The sequence below is a fragment of the Hippichthys cyanospilos genome, chromosome 2, assembly GCF_059441005.1.
Source record: "Hippichthys cyanospilos isolate Australia breed blue-spotted pipefish chromosome 2, RoL_Hcya_1.0, whole genome shotgun sequence".
Taxonomy (NCBI): domain Eukaryota; kingdom Metazoa; phylum Chordata; class Actinopteri; order Syngnathiformes; family Syngnathidae; genus Hippichthys; species Hippichthys cyanospilos.
This window is the reverse complement of record NC_142370.1, coordinates 3,614,428-3,629,726: the sequence shown is the minus strand read 5'-3', so window position 1 is coordinate 3,629,726 and position 15,299 is coordinate 3,614,428. Positions and strand designations below refer to the sequence as shown.

General features: G+C 38.6%; 1 protein-coding gene across 3 annotated transcripts in view; it reads left to right on the top strand.

The window, feature by feature from the left end:
* The first annotated feature begins 335 nt into the window (after positions 1-335).
* stat6 (signal transducer and activator of transcription 6, interleukin-4 induced) overlaps positions 336-15,299 on the top strand; it is a 29,113-nt gene continuing 14,149 nt past the window's right edge. Inside the window, exons 1-9 of one of the 3 annotated variants that reach the window (XM_088405118.1) lie at positions 336-524; positions 4,862-4,934; positions 7,116-7,261; positions 7,805-7,949; positions 8,855-8,935; positions 9,341-9,521; positions 10,071-10,156; positions 11,757-11,905; positions 14,790-14,906. In XM_088405118.1, coding sequence (XP_088261244.1) covers positions 7,128-7,261; positions 7,805-7,949; positions 8,855-8,935; positions 9,341-9,521; positions 10,071-10,156; positions 11,757-11,905; positions 14,790-14,906 — 893 coding nt within the window. In that variant the 5' untranslated portion in view covers positions 336-524; positions 4,862-4,934; positions 7,116-7,127. The remainder of the gene's footprint in view (positions 525-4,861; positions 4,935-7,115; positions 7,262-7,804; positions 7,950-8,854; positions 8,936-9,340; positions 9,522-10,070; positions 10,157-11,756; positions 11,906-14,789; positions 14,907-15,299) is intronic. The other 2 variants (XM_088405127.1, XM_088405135.1) reach the window with 2 other exon arrangements.

Here is a 15,299-nt window from a genome sequence, read left to right as displayed (position 1 = left end):
CTCCGCCCGTGCCCCGGCTTTGCCTGTAAAACCACCACGGTTCTAAATCGAAAATGAAGTTATCATTCACTCAATTTTGCTCTATCCAGTATAGCGATGGCGGCGACGAATGAGCCAATACGAAACCCACGCTGTCGTGACGTCTATGTCGAGAAGGATTTTCCTGGAAATGTATGCGCTTTTTCAATGCTGCACCCTTTTTGTGTTCTCTGGAAGTTGACTCACTACATCCACTGTAGAGGCACAAAGCTCACTCAGACTGATCGACTTTTACTTTCGACGGTTGTGACGTCATGCGGCATGTAGTTCTGCGGTCAAGTAGGCACACGAGCACTCTCTGCGTCTGTCACGGGAAAGGAGGAAGCGAGTTACGGTACTTCAGTAGGGAAGTCTCTTTATCCTGAATTTAATTTTGAAGTGGATTAAGTTGAGAGTAAGAAATTGAATCGTACATGTTAGGGAAGCTGTGAAAAGAAATACAAAGCCGGAACCGGAAAACTGTCAAACTGTCAAACGAAGAAACGGTAAGCGAAAATGTCGGACTTCTGCTGATGTGCGACGAGATCGCACATCAGCAGTGTACATGTTTACCTCTTTACATGTGTTAGCTGTTTAGTGTGTATTTCCCATTCTTTAGATAAGTATTGACAGAAATGAAGATTATTTCTCTCAAGTTAGAGCCTCACAAAATGGGCATCGCCCTTTTTTGTACCGTCAGCACCATCCCGTTAAACAAGAAATAAAACAATCCTTTATCATACACGGGCCAAGGTATGCCCATTACCTATTAGTAAATTGTGTTTAGAGAAAATTACCTCCCAAAAAGTAAAGCATTTTGACCAAATGTTTGTGGGGAAAAACAAACAGCTACAGGTATTTTAAAGGGCCACTTATCTGGGTTGAACATTGACGCTTGGTCTGCAGGTAAGTGTTTTTACACAAGAATTCAAATAAAAGGCATAGTACAGTTTTGTTCAGTTATTCTCAAAGTGGGGTCCATGGCCTGACTGCAGGGTGTTGTGAAATAATTTGGGGTTAGTAATTTTTAAAAAGTACATATCTGTGTTAATTTCATATTTTATTTTAAATTGTGAATGACTCTTCAATAAAGCCTGGGGTTCTCAAACTTTGTGGAGTCAGGGACCCGTTTCGAAGACAAAATATCCACGGACCCCATTTGCAAATGCAAAAGTTTTGCAGAAACAAAACAAAAAAATAATGTAACACAAACAAGTGCCCTTTTTATTCAACAGATTCAATTTGACAAGTATATTTCTTTTCAGCCGTACTGAAGTTAACAAAATTAAAATTGTGAATTGCACGCCTCCTCATAACAAACTGGGTCAATTTCCCCAAACAGGTCATTGCCAAACATTTAGTGACTAAATAGTTCAGGGTGTCCCCCGCCTACTGCCCAAAGCCAGCTGAGATAGGCACCAGCAAGCCTCACCCTTGTGAGGATAAGTGGCTCCAGAAAATGGATGGATGAATAAAGCTTTAATGATGACATGGACTACATGGGTCTATGACAAATTTAAAAATATTACATTTTGTAAAATATATGCTACTAAAGCTTTATGGAAGTCAAGAATACATTCACAATTTAATATAAAATAAAATGAAATTATCAAAGTTATATTTGGTATTTTTAACCCAAATTATTTCATGGACCCCTTGCAGGTTGGCCATCTATCCCCGGGGGTCCACAGACCTCACTTTGAGAACCGCTGGGTTAGATCAATGCCAAGACTGATCAAGAAGGGAAAAAAAATACAATGATGGTTCCATTAAATTTTTGCCACAATTTTTGAATCAACTTACAACCAAAAACCTTAAAACATGCTGTTTTCTTCATTGAAAAAAAATATAGAATTATTTTAGAAATCGTGCTTTCTTCATTTCAAAAACTTGTTTTTGTGCCTTGTCCCCATATAAATTGTTTCAAAATTGAAGCATATATAGCATATCAATATTTCAAACGTCAGAAAAAAAATGTAAAATACATTTATAATTATAATTGTAAATACATTTATAACTGAAATGCTGAAGTAAAAATTGCAGAATGATAAGTTATTTAAATTTTTCATCCCCCAAAATAAACTCGTGGTTTATGAGCTGTATAAGGCATTATAAGGCATTATCAGCTTTTGAGAACATTTAACTTACATTTAAGCTATTCTGAAGTTTAGAAAATAAAAATTGCAAATTGCACACATCCTTATAATAAACCGGATCAAGGTCCCCCAAACAGGTTACTGCCAAATATTTAATGAAAAACAGCATTATAAAATAAAATACCGCTTGAGCTTTGCTGGCTTTGTCGCCTCGTAACCAAGCATTCGTAGACACAAAACGCATTTTGACACATTTCAAAATTAGTACATTTTAAAAATATTAAACTGGTTTAATTGATTGCTTTATTTGAGAGTCAAGAATTCTTTCATGATTTAAAGGGACAGTATGTAAGATTTAGACAGTTTTTCCACATCAAAATTGATAGAAAGTGATAAGATTATATTCAGTAGGTTTTTTGTTCTATTCCATGACACATTAGTATTCAAAGTTGGTAGCAATAAACAGGCATTGAATATCTTCAACCACAGCTCTCTAAATGAAGCAGGCAGATGGATTCTGCCATTTCCTGTGCAGTAATATCTCACTGATGGGCTTCCTTCCAACTACTTAGCATTGAAACCTCTTTTAGAGCACTTCATGGTTCTTCACGCTTATTACGTCACAGTGAAAGGAACACTCGATTGGGCTGGACAATTCGATTGGATTGCACATTGGCACTTCCTGAATAGGACTCTCTGTAAAAATGATGTGTAGGTTGAAAATCCCCTCCCTCCCACCCTCTCGGAAAGTAGTGCAGTGGTCTCTCGCTATAACGCGGTTCACTTTTTGCGGCCTCGCTTTTTCACAGATTTCTTTTTATTTTGGGGTGCAATTTTGCTTTTTCTTAACAGCATATGTGGATTACTAGATGCAAAACATGTTAATTCAATGTTGAATTCTGCTCAAAATGGTTGATATTGGGTTACGGTCGTCGATCTGTGAAATACACCTGACTCGCTATTATTAACTATCACTATTATTAATTTATTATTTATTTATGAATTATTACTATTATTAATGTCCAATCCACAAAGGTTTGATCTATGGGAGTATTTAAGTGAGCGACAAATGTGAGAGAACCTTCATTACCGTCTGAGAAAAGTGTATAAAGTCTATTGTGAGGGTTTTTACAGCCTTATCCTTCCACTCCCATTGGGACAACGCATCCCTGCGCTTTTGAAAAAATGACAGTGTGTATAGGAATTGTAGCAAAAAGATGAAATGGCTACGAGCAACTTTTCCATCCACAACAAGCAAGTGCTGGGTCCATTTATATATATATACAGTGGGCCCCCGGTTTACGAGCCCCCTGTTTTACGTATTTTTCATCTTACGACGTGGGCCGCAGCGTTTTTTTTGTCCCCCTCTTACGCACAAACCTTTCGTCATACGAACCATCCAAAATACCGGTCAGTGTGTCCGCACTATTTTTTTCGCTTTGCTGCATCAACATAAACAACTGTTCTCATTTCACAGAAACACCGATATGCTATTGGTCTTATAAGGTCACAGTCACGGTCTCAGTCACAGAGATGCCGATATGCTATTGGTCGATTAAGGTCACAGTCACGGTCTCAGTCACGGAGATGCAGATATGTTATTGGCCGGCGTCACGTCAATCACAGAAATGCCGATATGCTATCGGCCGAAACGCCTTCATCTAGCTTGATGGCACGAGCTGGTCGGTGTGATGTGAAGACTTTGCAAACTTTATCTGTTAGACATGGCTTCTAAAATTGCAAGTGGTGGTAAAGGAAGAAGTAAGAAGAAGTAAGTGTATATATATATATATATATATATATATATATATATATATATATATTGATGTAGGTGTTTGGTGATCGTTTTCACTTCTCTGGCACGTTTATATTATTATTATTATTATTATTATTATTATCATCATACCGATTATTATTATTATTATTATTATTATCATCATACCGATGGGACAAAAAAATCCTAGGGCCTGTAACCTCCAGCAATAAAAATAGCAATAAATAGCATTAAAACAACAAACAGAAACAATGGTGCTAATAATATTTTGCAAAATATCATGTAGTGCAAAGTATTATTGATGCATGCAGTAAGAGGCCATAAGTATTTTTTTGAGAAAAAAAAAAAGAAACAGTTGTGAAAGAGTTAAATGGAAAAAACCTGGAGTATAATACAGTATATAGCAGTGGAAGCTCGGGAAAAAAAGCAGATATGTCATACAGCGTACATACTGGGGAGAATAATTTCATTTACAAATATTTATGAATAAATGGCAGCGCAGTGGAAGAGTAGTTAGTAAAATACAGCTCACGGTCTAGAGGCTGCAGGATATGAGTGGCTTGTTGGATTAGCGGTTAGCACGTCCACCTCACAGTTAAGGGACCTGAGTTCAATTCCAGCTGGCTCTTTTTTGCAATTAAAATATTTATAACACCCTGTTTAAAAATTTGATATGCTGTATAATATCCTCCGATTTCCAAGAAATTTATCTGGGGACATGGTGCAAAAATTGGGTTTTTCAAAAAAGAAAAAGTGTGATTTTGTAAAATAAATCCAGAAACTGTTTTTAAATCAACAAAGTAATATATTTTTTTAATATAATTTTCTTACACTTTATGATTTAAAAAAGTAAGTTGAATATTTAATTGACTCATAATTATATTCTTTTCAACTCTTGATTCGTCTTGGCATTAATCTAAACCAGGGGTTCACAAATATGTATTATATATTAATAATCCAAATTATTTCACAGACTCCCTCGGTCAGGCTGCCGACCCCCATTTTGAGAACCACTGATCGAAACAGTCTTTTGATGTGATCAAGAGGTATTTTTTCCCATTCTTCATAGTATTTTCATCTTTATTCGAAATTTCTAATTGTCTATTAATGAAGTTTGACTGACTTTTAATGAAGTTTAACTGACTTATCTGATTGTTTTGTTGACATTCCCTTTAGCTAAATTTCGCCCTCTATTGGTGGCGATAGGATGGGCAAAATACACTGACAGACCGACAATTACAATGGAAAAAAAAAGCCATATTTAGCTCTCTAGTGATGGTGGGAGGGTGGGCAAAAGTACATCGACGAACTGATGGACAGAGAATGTAATTTTCTCTGGCTTAAAAAAAATTGACGGACTGACGATGACAGAAAGGGTGGCGGGGCTCTGTACTGTAAGTTGCCCACCTCTGGATATATTGTCATAAGCTATACATTATTTATGCACTCCAACATTCATACACCCTTTGTGGTAAACTACATTATGTAGCCACAGCTGCCCTGCAGCAGCCTGACACACTGCAAAAAGTGACGGGCCAAATAATAAACAAATAAATAAATAAATAAATAAAATAAAATAATATATACTATATTAGGAATTTTTTTTGTTTTAAGCCAAAAATTCTGCCAATGGGTTACAATTATTTTTCTTGGTAGAAAACCTGATGGTTTGAAGAGTGCAAAAATAAGTCAAAATTCTTCTGGATAAATCCTTCAAAATGTAGCAGAAGCGTTATTTTTTTTCTCGGTTGAGCCTAGGTTTAAGCAAATGGTGCTAATATCCTGTAAAATGTAACCAATATTTTCTCATAAATTTAAAAAAAACAGGCCAGTTTTGCTAGATTCAAGCAAACTTTATCTTGAAGCATTTTCTTAAATTAATTGTTAATTATAATATTTTTCTTAAAATTACACCCGTGCAAAACAGCAATTTTAGAACAACCCCCAAAGAAGGTTCTACTAACTGTAAAACATACATACATACATAACTTACATTCTCATAAATCTAATATGTAATTTAACTTAAATTATAGTGTAGGAAAACATAGGTGTCTTGCTGTAAATATTCATCCGTTTACTGGGCACAGCGGCGGCTTTCGGCTGATAGTCTAAACAGGCAAAACGTCTAAAAGTGTCCATAACAGCCATTGCTTGAATTCTAACGTATCCCTCAATTTCTCTAAAATCCTGAAAATTCTTGCCTGTTTAGACATAGAAAAACATGTGCCTAATAAAGGCCGTTTTTGCCTGTTTAGCCTATCGGCCAAAATTGTTCACCATGCCCAGTAAGGGATTAAAACAATGCTTATACTGTAAGTAAGTCCATTCTTGTTTAAGATTTTGTTCATTCCCTAGATCATTCCCTAAATGAAAAACTAGGGCCAAGCCGAACATAATTCAAATTCATCTTTGTATCTTCTTTTGAGATAAACGATGAATGATTTGAGCAAAGAAATCTCAATAAGCTAAATGTATTTTTCCTTTTTAGAAGAGCAATAAGAATACATTTCTTATCACAAGCCTTTATTTATTTATTTATTTTATTTCTTACTTGAAATGGACGTTTTGCCGTGCAGAGGTTTGGCTGCCATTTTTGCACCTACCAACCAACCACTGTTGGCAAGGTGGATGAATGAGGTGTCTTGCTCAAGAGACACAATGACACATGACTTAGGTGTGTCAAATTCATTTTTATCACATGCCAAATTGTAGTTATATTTTCCAGTAAGATTGAGATCAAATACATTTAAGATGTGTTGGCCACACTTCAGAGGCTGGTAAAAAAAAAAAAAAAACTGTTCAGAAGCAATATTGGGAACAAGAAATGCGTGTTTTCTTTCTCCCCAAATTTTTAAAAGTCGATGACAACTTGCAAATTTGGTATTTCAAACAGAAACTAGTTAAATCAGCAGTTCACTCGCCACATAAAGCGATGCGGCAGGCTGGATCTGGCCCTGTGACTTAGACAGAGCGAGATTCAAACAGTCGATTCTTAGGTTGCTGGACGACCTGCTTGTCCGCTTGAGCGAAGACCACATTGTAATACATTTAAATGTTTTGAATGTACATTGTGATTATTGCACTGAAGCTTGATTTGTAATAGATATTGACGATATGCTGTTTTTTAGTCGTCAAGGCGGCTGATACCGGCAGGCAGCTGTGTGTTGCAGGCTTCAACCTGACAATGAATTTGGATTGTCTACTAATTTTGTCCATGTATGATGCAGTCCATCTTGACCATGGCCCAGTGGAGTCACATCAGTCAACTGATACAGTACCTACCTGACCAGACTATCAACGACTTTTACCCCTCAGCCACATTTGCCATTGAAGTCCGACACTTTTTGTCTGAATGGATCGAGACTCAAAGATGGTAAGACACGGACATTACACACTCTCACATAGATGGGTACATAAACAACTCTCTGATACACACAGAGATGGGCACTTCATCAGCACTGACGGACTGTCCATCAGTCCATCACCGACAGATGCCCGTTTTGCCGACGAATGACAGGAAAAATGCAGACATGCCTTTTTAAAAAAAAAAAAAAAAAAAAAAGAATGTTTCATGTGCGCTCATAGTATTCAATGATTTTTGGCTTCTGAAAAATAATAATTAGAATTGATCTATTCTAACAATTTATTTTGTTTTCAATCCTTGTTAATATGTACTGCATATGCTGTCGATTTTTATTTTATTTTTTTACAAACATTGCCCATCATATCGCAATACCCATCGCAATACATCTTTGCTGTATGGCAATATATAGCAATACACTTTTAAGACATAATACCCAGCACTAATACTTAGAAACACACACAATCACACGCACACACACACACTACTATACTCATTTTAAACAATAGAAATGTCATACTTAAGATGCTTTGAATTGTCTATGTGTTTTCTCAGGGAAGAGTTTGCTCTGGAGAAAGTGGAGCAGGAAGCAAATGCCCGCGCTCTATTGGATGAGATCATTATGAAGCTGCAGTCATTTTCTCACCATGATGCTAATGTGGTGGATAAAATGAAGCTGATGCAGATCAGCAGGAACATGGTAGGAATGCCAGCAGAATTCTCCAAAATGACCCCGCCCGAAATTTTTCCACTACAAGCATCCTGAAATATGTTTAACAAAATGGACAATATTTTGCTGCAAACAGCTTCAATGTGTTTGAGCAAATCTACAATGAATACCGTTTTTCGGACTATAATCATGACTTTTTCATCATGATTTGACCCCTGCAGTTTATAGTCCAGTGTGCCTTATCTGTTGTTTTTTCCCACCGGTCAAGCAAATGTGTGTTCAAGGAGGCAGTTTATGGAATAACTATGAAATAGAAATGAAAGGATGTGAATCAATGCCTGTGCTCAAAAGAGTTTTAAAATATATTATTACAAATGTAAAAAAAACAAAGTCTAAATTCAATAAGATCTTGTATAAAGGTTTGTGATGTTGTATATTATATAAACGGTATACAGTATATATGATGTTATTCATAAATTTATGATTGTATATATTATTTATTTGCAGTGTGTGCAATTTTCACTAAAATAATTAATTAAACAACGGGAAAAAAAAAAAAAAAAAAAAAAAATATATATATATATATATATATATATATATATATATATATATATATATATATATATATACTATTTGTGTTAATTTATGTTATTTCATATTAACTTGTAAAACTATTCATGACTCCACGTTTCCGCAAACATTTGCAAAAGGGGTCCCTGACTCCAAAATGTTTGAGAACCCCCGGTGCAGTCGATCTAGAAACCTTGCAGCTGTCTTCAATTATTTTGATCCTTGACATAAACCACTCACAGGGGAAAAAAGTTCACCTCTCTCACGTAAAATCAAAAATGTCACAGTTTCGTTAAACCAGACAAGAAATGAAAAAGAGTGCATTTTACGAAGTTAATAACTCTGCAACGGATGATGTCTTCCAGAGCATGTTTCAGCATCAGCCGCTGCAGTTTGCAGTGATGGTGAGGGACACGCTGCGAAAAGAGAGGGCTCTACTTGGTGCTGTAAGAATATAGCTTACTCTTCTTGTATAACTGTATTCCTTATCTCCAATTTTACTCAAGCGTTATTCAAGTTCTACAAACTAGAAATATGTATGATGATGGCTCAAGTGAGGTCTAGTGATGTGCATTTACAGCTTGCCCGCTGTTTCCTCTAGGTTTTTTGTCAGTAGCAGTGTTAGATTCTCCGTGGAAAGTGTGTGGTGTGAAAAAATGACACTTGACTACAGTTTAGTGCTTAACTATAAAAAATGAGGAAAAGTTATAAAAGGGATTTCAAATTCTTAATTAGCTGATCTGAAATGTAGTAGATGCTGTTTATTATTATCTTAATTATCATGTCCATCTTAGATGTATTTTGAGCCATGAGGTGTAATAGTATGTGATTTGGATGGTTTGTTTGTGCAGATGCCACAGGTAAACAAACCTCCACAGCATCAGTCGTTTGTCACCAGGGAATCAGCATTTCCTAGCACAGATGTGGATCGCCTGGTTCTCAAAGTGCTTGAGGTCCAGGACTTGCGGCAGAACATACACCAGGTGCAGGAAGAGCTCAATTGGGAAAGGCAGAACTATGAGTCTTTGCAAGGTAATACAAAAAAATGTTAATGTATTTTAAGGCAAACAGGTGAAACAGGCGCGTTTGAAGCAAGGTTGAACATTTTCAATTATCCTTTTTTTGATGAGTATGAAAAGAGCACATGAATGTAGCGCCATTTTTGGCAAACAAACAAGCTAACAGAAAAGCAATAGCTAATAGCCCAATTGCTGGGTAGCAAGAAAAAAATGCAAGAACAACATAAGCTCTGTGTAACCCATGGAATCCACATAATGCACCCCTGGATTTCAAGTACTGCATGTCCGCGGTGCTGTTCTGAGCCACCGTAACAAGGGCACACACCCCTGGCCACTGCATGGGTCTCGTCTTCATTGCGCGCCCCAACGCAGTTTGACCCTCCAGGACTCCGTTGCGCCCAAAAGAGTCCCCGGAGGATCAAACTGCGATTGCGAGGAGACTAGAAACTCGCTCTATTTAAAAAAAAAAAAAAAAAAAAGTCTTGTCAAGTGTCACATCACAATTTTGTCAAAGTAAGTATTGCAGGAACGATTTAACATGTGTTGTTTGCTGGTCCCACAGGGACCATGAATCCCACAGTGTCAGAAGTCACCCGACTGCAAAAGCACATCCAGCAGCTTGAGTACAACGTCAACACCATGGCAACGGTGAGCAACAACTTTTCTGCTTCATGAAACCCCTAGGATTCCAGGGAGTAGGGGCTCAACAATTACATACACTGGTATACAATAAAGTAAGTGATTAAACATTGATGCATTGTTTCTTCCAGACAATCAGCAGTTGAGAAGCAGGTACTTTGTTTCCCGTGTTTATTGATGAACAGAACAGTTTGGCCCTAAGTTTTTTTGGAGTACTGTGCAGACTTTCTTCTAATTGTTCTCTTCATCAAAAGCCCCTTTTCACACCGCAGGAACTCTTCCGCTGTACTTTGGTAGCTTGAGTTCCCCATTCCGTTGACACACACACACACACACACACAAAAAAAAACGTTCCGGTCTAGAGGGTTTCGCTAAGCGTCTACCAGGAACCTTCTAAACGCCTTGCTGCGACCAAGTAGCTCGGTGGCGGTGACTAATGCTGATTGGTTGGTTGAACTTAGGGGTGTGCTGTTTAGGTATCAGCAGCCACCATTACTGTGGCCCGTTAAATATTTTGAAATAATGGAAAGAGAGAAAATTGATTGGTGGATGGGTGCTCTGGTACAGACACAGGGAAAAGGACATCCAACGCCATTTTGCTTCAACTATGCAAAAAGGCGCGTCGCTGACGGAACAGCCACCATGAGCGAGCGCTTTTGTGATGCAGAGCTGCTTTAAAAATACATGGACAGAACATCAACTGAAGCATATTTACATCCCGGCGATCTGGATCAGAAACCCGCTATACAGTTGATGCTCAGTCGGTCTATTCTTTTCATAGCTTTTGTTGTAAACAACGCGCCGGGAGACATAGAAGTGCCAGCCGAAGGCGGGCGTGGGCAAACACATTCTACTTTTTGTTGTTGAAACTGGCGTTGGATGTTCTAGTGCATGCAAGCAAAACCCCCAAAAGAACACACGGATCATGCAGCAAGTGCAGCGGGCCCACGTCTGACTGAAACAGACTTATGTCAGGGGTCAGCTGGTGCCCTAAAAGCTCCTCATCTCAAACCTCATGCAGGGGGGAACACGGAAGCGCTCACCCAAACCCGCGCACTGCGATGCAAATCACTCAGAGAACACGGACCGATCACAAACTGCAGCGGGGCCACACTAGAAACAGGACAAGGAAGAACTACAAAGACTGGTAGGAAGGAAATTCTGACAATGATTCTGACAAGTTCTGACAAGAACTAAAAAGACTCAAAACTGACGAGACAACAAGGAACACCTGAGCAAGGCCCAAGTGGACCATGGAGATGATTGTCAAACAAAAAGGAAAGCAGGTTGACGAGGACATGTGGATGCAATCAAACAAACAAGACATTGACACAAGGGGAACAGGTACTTAAAAAACATGAAGAAAACTGAGGAAGGAAGACAAAGTACTGTCCTCAACTTTCAGACAATCCATCAATCAGCACACGGGCATTCCTACAAGACACTTTATTGGCTTCCATTGACCAATGAGGGCAGGAGTGGATTACAACTCCTACCTTTTAGAGATGATACTGTTGCTTCTTAATGACACTCATAGCCGATGGTATTCATTTCCTGTCCAAATATGTAAATTTGCAAATATATGTTTATGTTTGTTGTATTGTTGCAGAAGCGTTTTCAGTTGCTCAGGGATTGTGTGGACTGTCTGGACCAGTGTCAGACCCAACTCCTCAACAGGCTGAAGGCCTGGAGGTGGGAGCAGTACAAGGCAACAATTGGACATCCATTTGATGACAAACTCAATGTCCTGCAGATGTGGTAAGTTATCATGTTTATTACTGCTAACTATTGCAATCTTTCTGGAGCAACAGTACAGTACTTTCTTTATATACAGTATATTATACTGTCACCCTTGCATGTGTGTGTTTACACAAATTAACAGCAAGCCAACCTCTATTCAGAATGAATAGGGGAGTCACGAAGTAATAGAGTGAAACTAGAGAAAACAAAACACATATGCAATATATCACTGACTGCCTAATTACAATTCACATGCATTTGATCTGCAAATAAATAATGATGCAGCAAAAATGTACACAGTGCAAATTCCACACGAAACCCCCCAAATTCCGTACACAAACATTAAACATGAAGTTCACTTTAACTAGTTTACAAAGGTCACCACCCGTTCAAACACGCTAAAGCACAAAACTCAAAGCCGCCAAACAATTTCCCCACTTAAGATAAATACTTAAATAAGGTGATGCCCTTGAAGGCGCGCACAACACCGATTTAACAACGTGTAGCAGTCGTAATAGATGTGCGCTTGTTCCGTCGGCACCGCGCTGTTCCCGCTTGCACAGCCCTCCAAAACAAGAGTTCTCTACAATATTAAAGGCGGTGCGAAAGCAAAGTTTATCTGACTTTTTTCTTAACGGTATTTTTCTGGCTTTGCGACAAAAACAACTGTCATGACCCTAAGGGGTTGGCTGTATTTGTGTTGTTTTGTGTCCATCTGCAGGCATTTTTCGGTAATTGCACTTATTTTCAGTTGCCTTCAATGCCTCCATGCAATGCGTCACTACAATGCTGGTCTGCTATTGGTCGGCCTCACTTGTTTTAAAATGGCGGAACGGTAAAGCTTTGTTCTATCACGAGTGGTTACAAAACGTGTAAAACCCCAAGCAAAAATATCAAAATGTAATATACATATTAAATATTGGTACCAAAATAGTATAGTAAATGCTACATACTGTATATATAATATACATGTATACAATTGAATAACATCATAAATAAAAAAAAAATATGGAAAGGATTTATTTACCTTTGAGTGGGTGATGAGCTTGTTATGGCCATATTCCCTCGTGAGGGTCGCCTAACATAGGCTAGGCTGACTTAGCCTCCTTCCTATACCTTGATTATCTCCTGCTTCGTTTTCTGTAAAAATCATCTTTTTACTTCTCTCTTTAACATCATTAGCCAATCCATGGCTAACCCATTCAAGTTTGAATTAAGCAGTAAAATACACTATAAATACGTTATTTTAAGCATTCAAGATGAGATCCATTTATTAGCATGCGGCCATTTTGACTGTGACGCAGACCAGCATTGTAGTGACATAAGCGGTGATGCGTGTATAGGCGTATGAGCGTGGTCATATCCAACATGGCGATCACGCACACACACTGACCGCCATGTTGGATGTCGTAAGCCGAAAGAAATGGTGTAAAGAGGTCACAAAAAAAACATCCTGGTCCACGTCGTAAGGGGAAAAAAACTCCACTCTATACACATATGGCATTAATGTACTTACCTGATTCTGACCGGATCCGGATCTGTACCAGTTCTAATGCCGCGTTCAGATGGAGTGCGAAGAGCAAACGGTTTTGTACTGTAGTCAATGGAGTTCGCGCGACGGGCGCGATGACTGGTCGAGCGACTCGATGGACGCAATGGAGCGACGCGCGGTGCGTAATTACGCGTGACGCGAGAAGTTAAAAAAATTGAACGTTTGCTACGTGTCGCGTTGCGTCAGCCAATCAGCTTCGGGAACGTTCAACGTCTCAAGCAGGGGGCAGAAACGAATCAGAGCAGCTGCTTTGCGGTCACAGAGAGCACTGACAGTACAGTCTTTAGCACGGTATTGGCCACTTGTTTGCGACATTGAAACTTTTTTTTTTTTGGCAGACGAGTATTGCCGTGAAGCGAGGGACACGCGGTGTAAAAAAAGAATAATAAAGGTGCTGTCAGAGAAAATATCGGCTCTGCCATATCCCGGAAAAGTGTGCATTCTCAGCTATGCTCTCCTTTCCGGATCCACTGTAAAGTGCACAGAAAGCTCACTCCCCTCCCCTCGCGTGATACTGATGCGTGAAAAGTGAACTTCATCTTGACCTTGCGACAAAACGCCTCGCGCATTGTGCTCTGAATCCTGATTGGCTCAGGGGCTTTACTGTTGTCTCGAAATAAAATATTGACGCTGTACTGTATTGGTTTTTCACTTGTCAATTTATTACAAAAGGCAAGAGGATCCAAAAGCTTGCTTTTGTCTCTCCTGTGTCTCTCCTGTGCGCGCTCAGCTCAGCACACACACAAACGTGCGAGTAAGCACATTGATTGACAGCTTGGTCTCTGAGAGCTGATCACATAACTCGAGAGCAAACGCACACACCCATTTGTGTGCCTACATAGAGAGCAATGGAGAAATGTGCAGCTTTGGAAATCTGACTTTTACCTAGATTTCTTTTGTAATAAATTGAAATTTCAAGTGTATTGTTATGATATAAGAGGCTTCAATTCGTTAGGCTTTAATTCGATGTCCGGGCATATGGGTTTATAAAAATCTTCTTGCTCAGAAAAAGAAAGAGCCCAATAATTACTCATAACAATGTGCGGGTTTAGGACGAAGAGGCATAGCTGGGACTGTGAAATACGTGAGTGACAATGTTTCCAACTTTGTATTACTATATTAAAATGATTGTTTTAAACAAATTTGGGGCTTTAAAACAGGTTTTGATTTTTGGTTTTATTCTATAGTTTAGTATTGCATTGTAAAATAATCAAAAAAATAAAGCTGTCTACTTCACGGATTTCACTTTGTGCGTGTTATTTTTGGAACGTTAACCCCCGCGATAAACGAGGGATTACTGTTACACAAAAAGTTATCAAGTTTGTTGAGATTTTTTTTCCCATGTGTCAGGTGTGAGCAGCTTCTTGGGGTAAATGGGAAGCTGAGACAGGAAATAATGCTAATCGTGGAACCAATCCCAGAGTTGCAGGAAAGGCTAAGCCAACTTCTGCAGCTTCTGGTTCAAAGGTAGGGTCATTTACGTTATGTAAGTTCGTGACAGGGTTGTAATATTGGGCACAGCTTGCTCAGTATGATGCACTATAGCAGGCAGGGGTCCCCAACCTTTTCATCACCACTGATCCATGCAAAACATTTGCAGACTGTATGCTAACATATAAGGGAAAAATACCTGACACAAACGAAAATGCTAACGAGCTAAACGCATGCAAGACAGTACTATATAACATGCTGTAGAGAAGAAGTAATATTAGTTAGCATGTTATCCACAGTCACAATTGTTGGATCAACAAACTAATTTTGGGCGTATTATCATAAATTACAACTTTCTTACATTTTACAAGCATTCACGGGCCAGGTTTCACAGAAATGACAGAACAAAATGTGCGCCACTGACAGTGA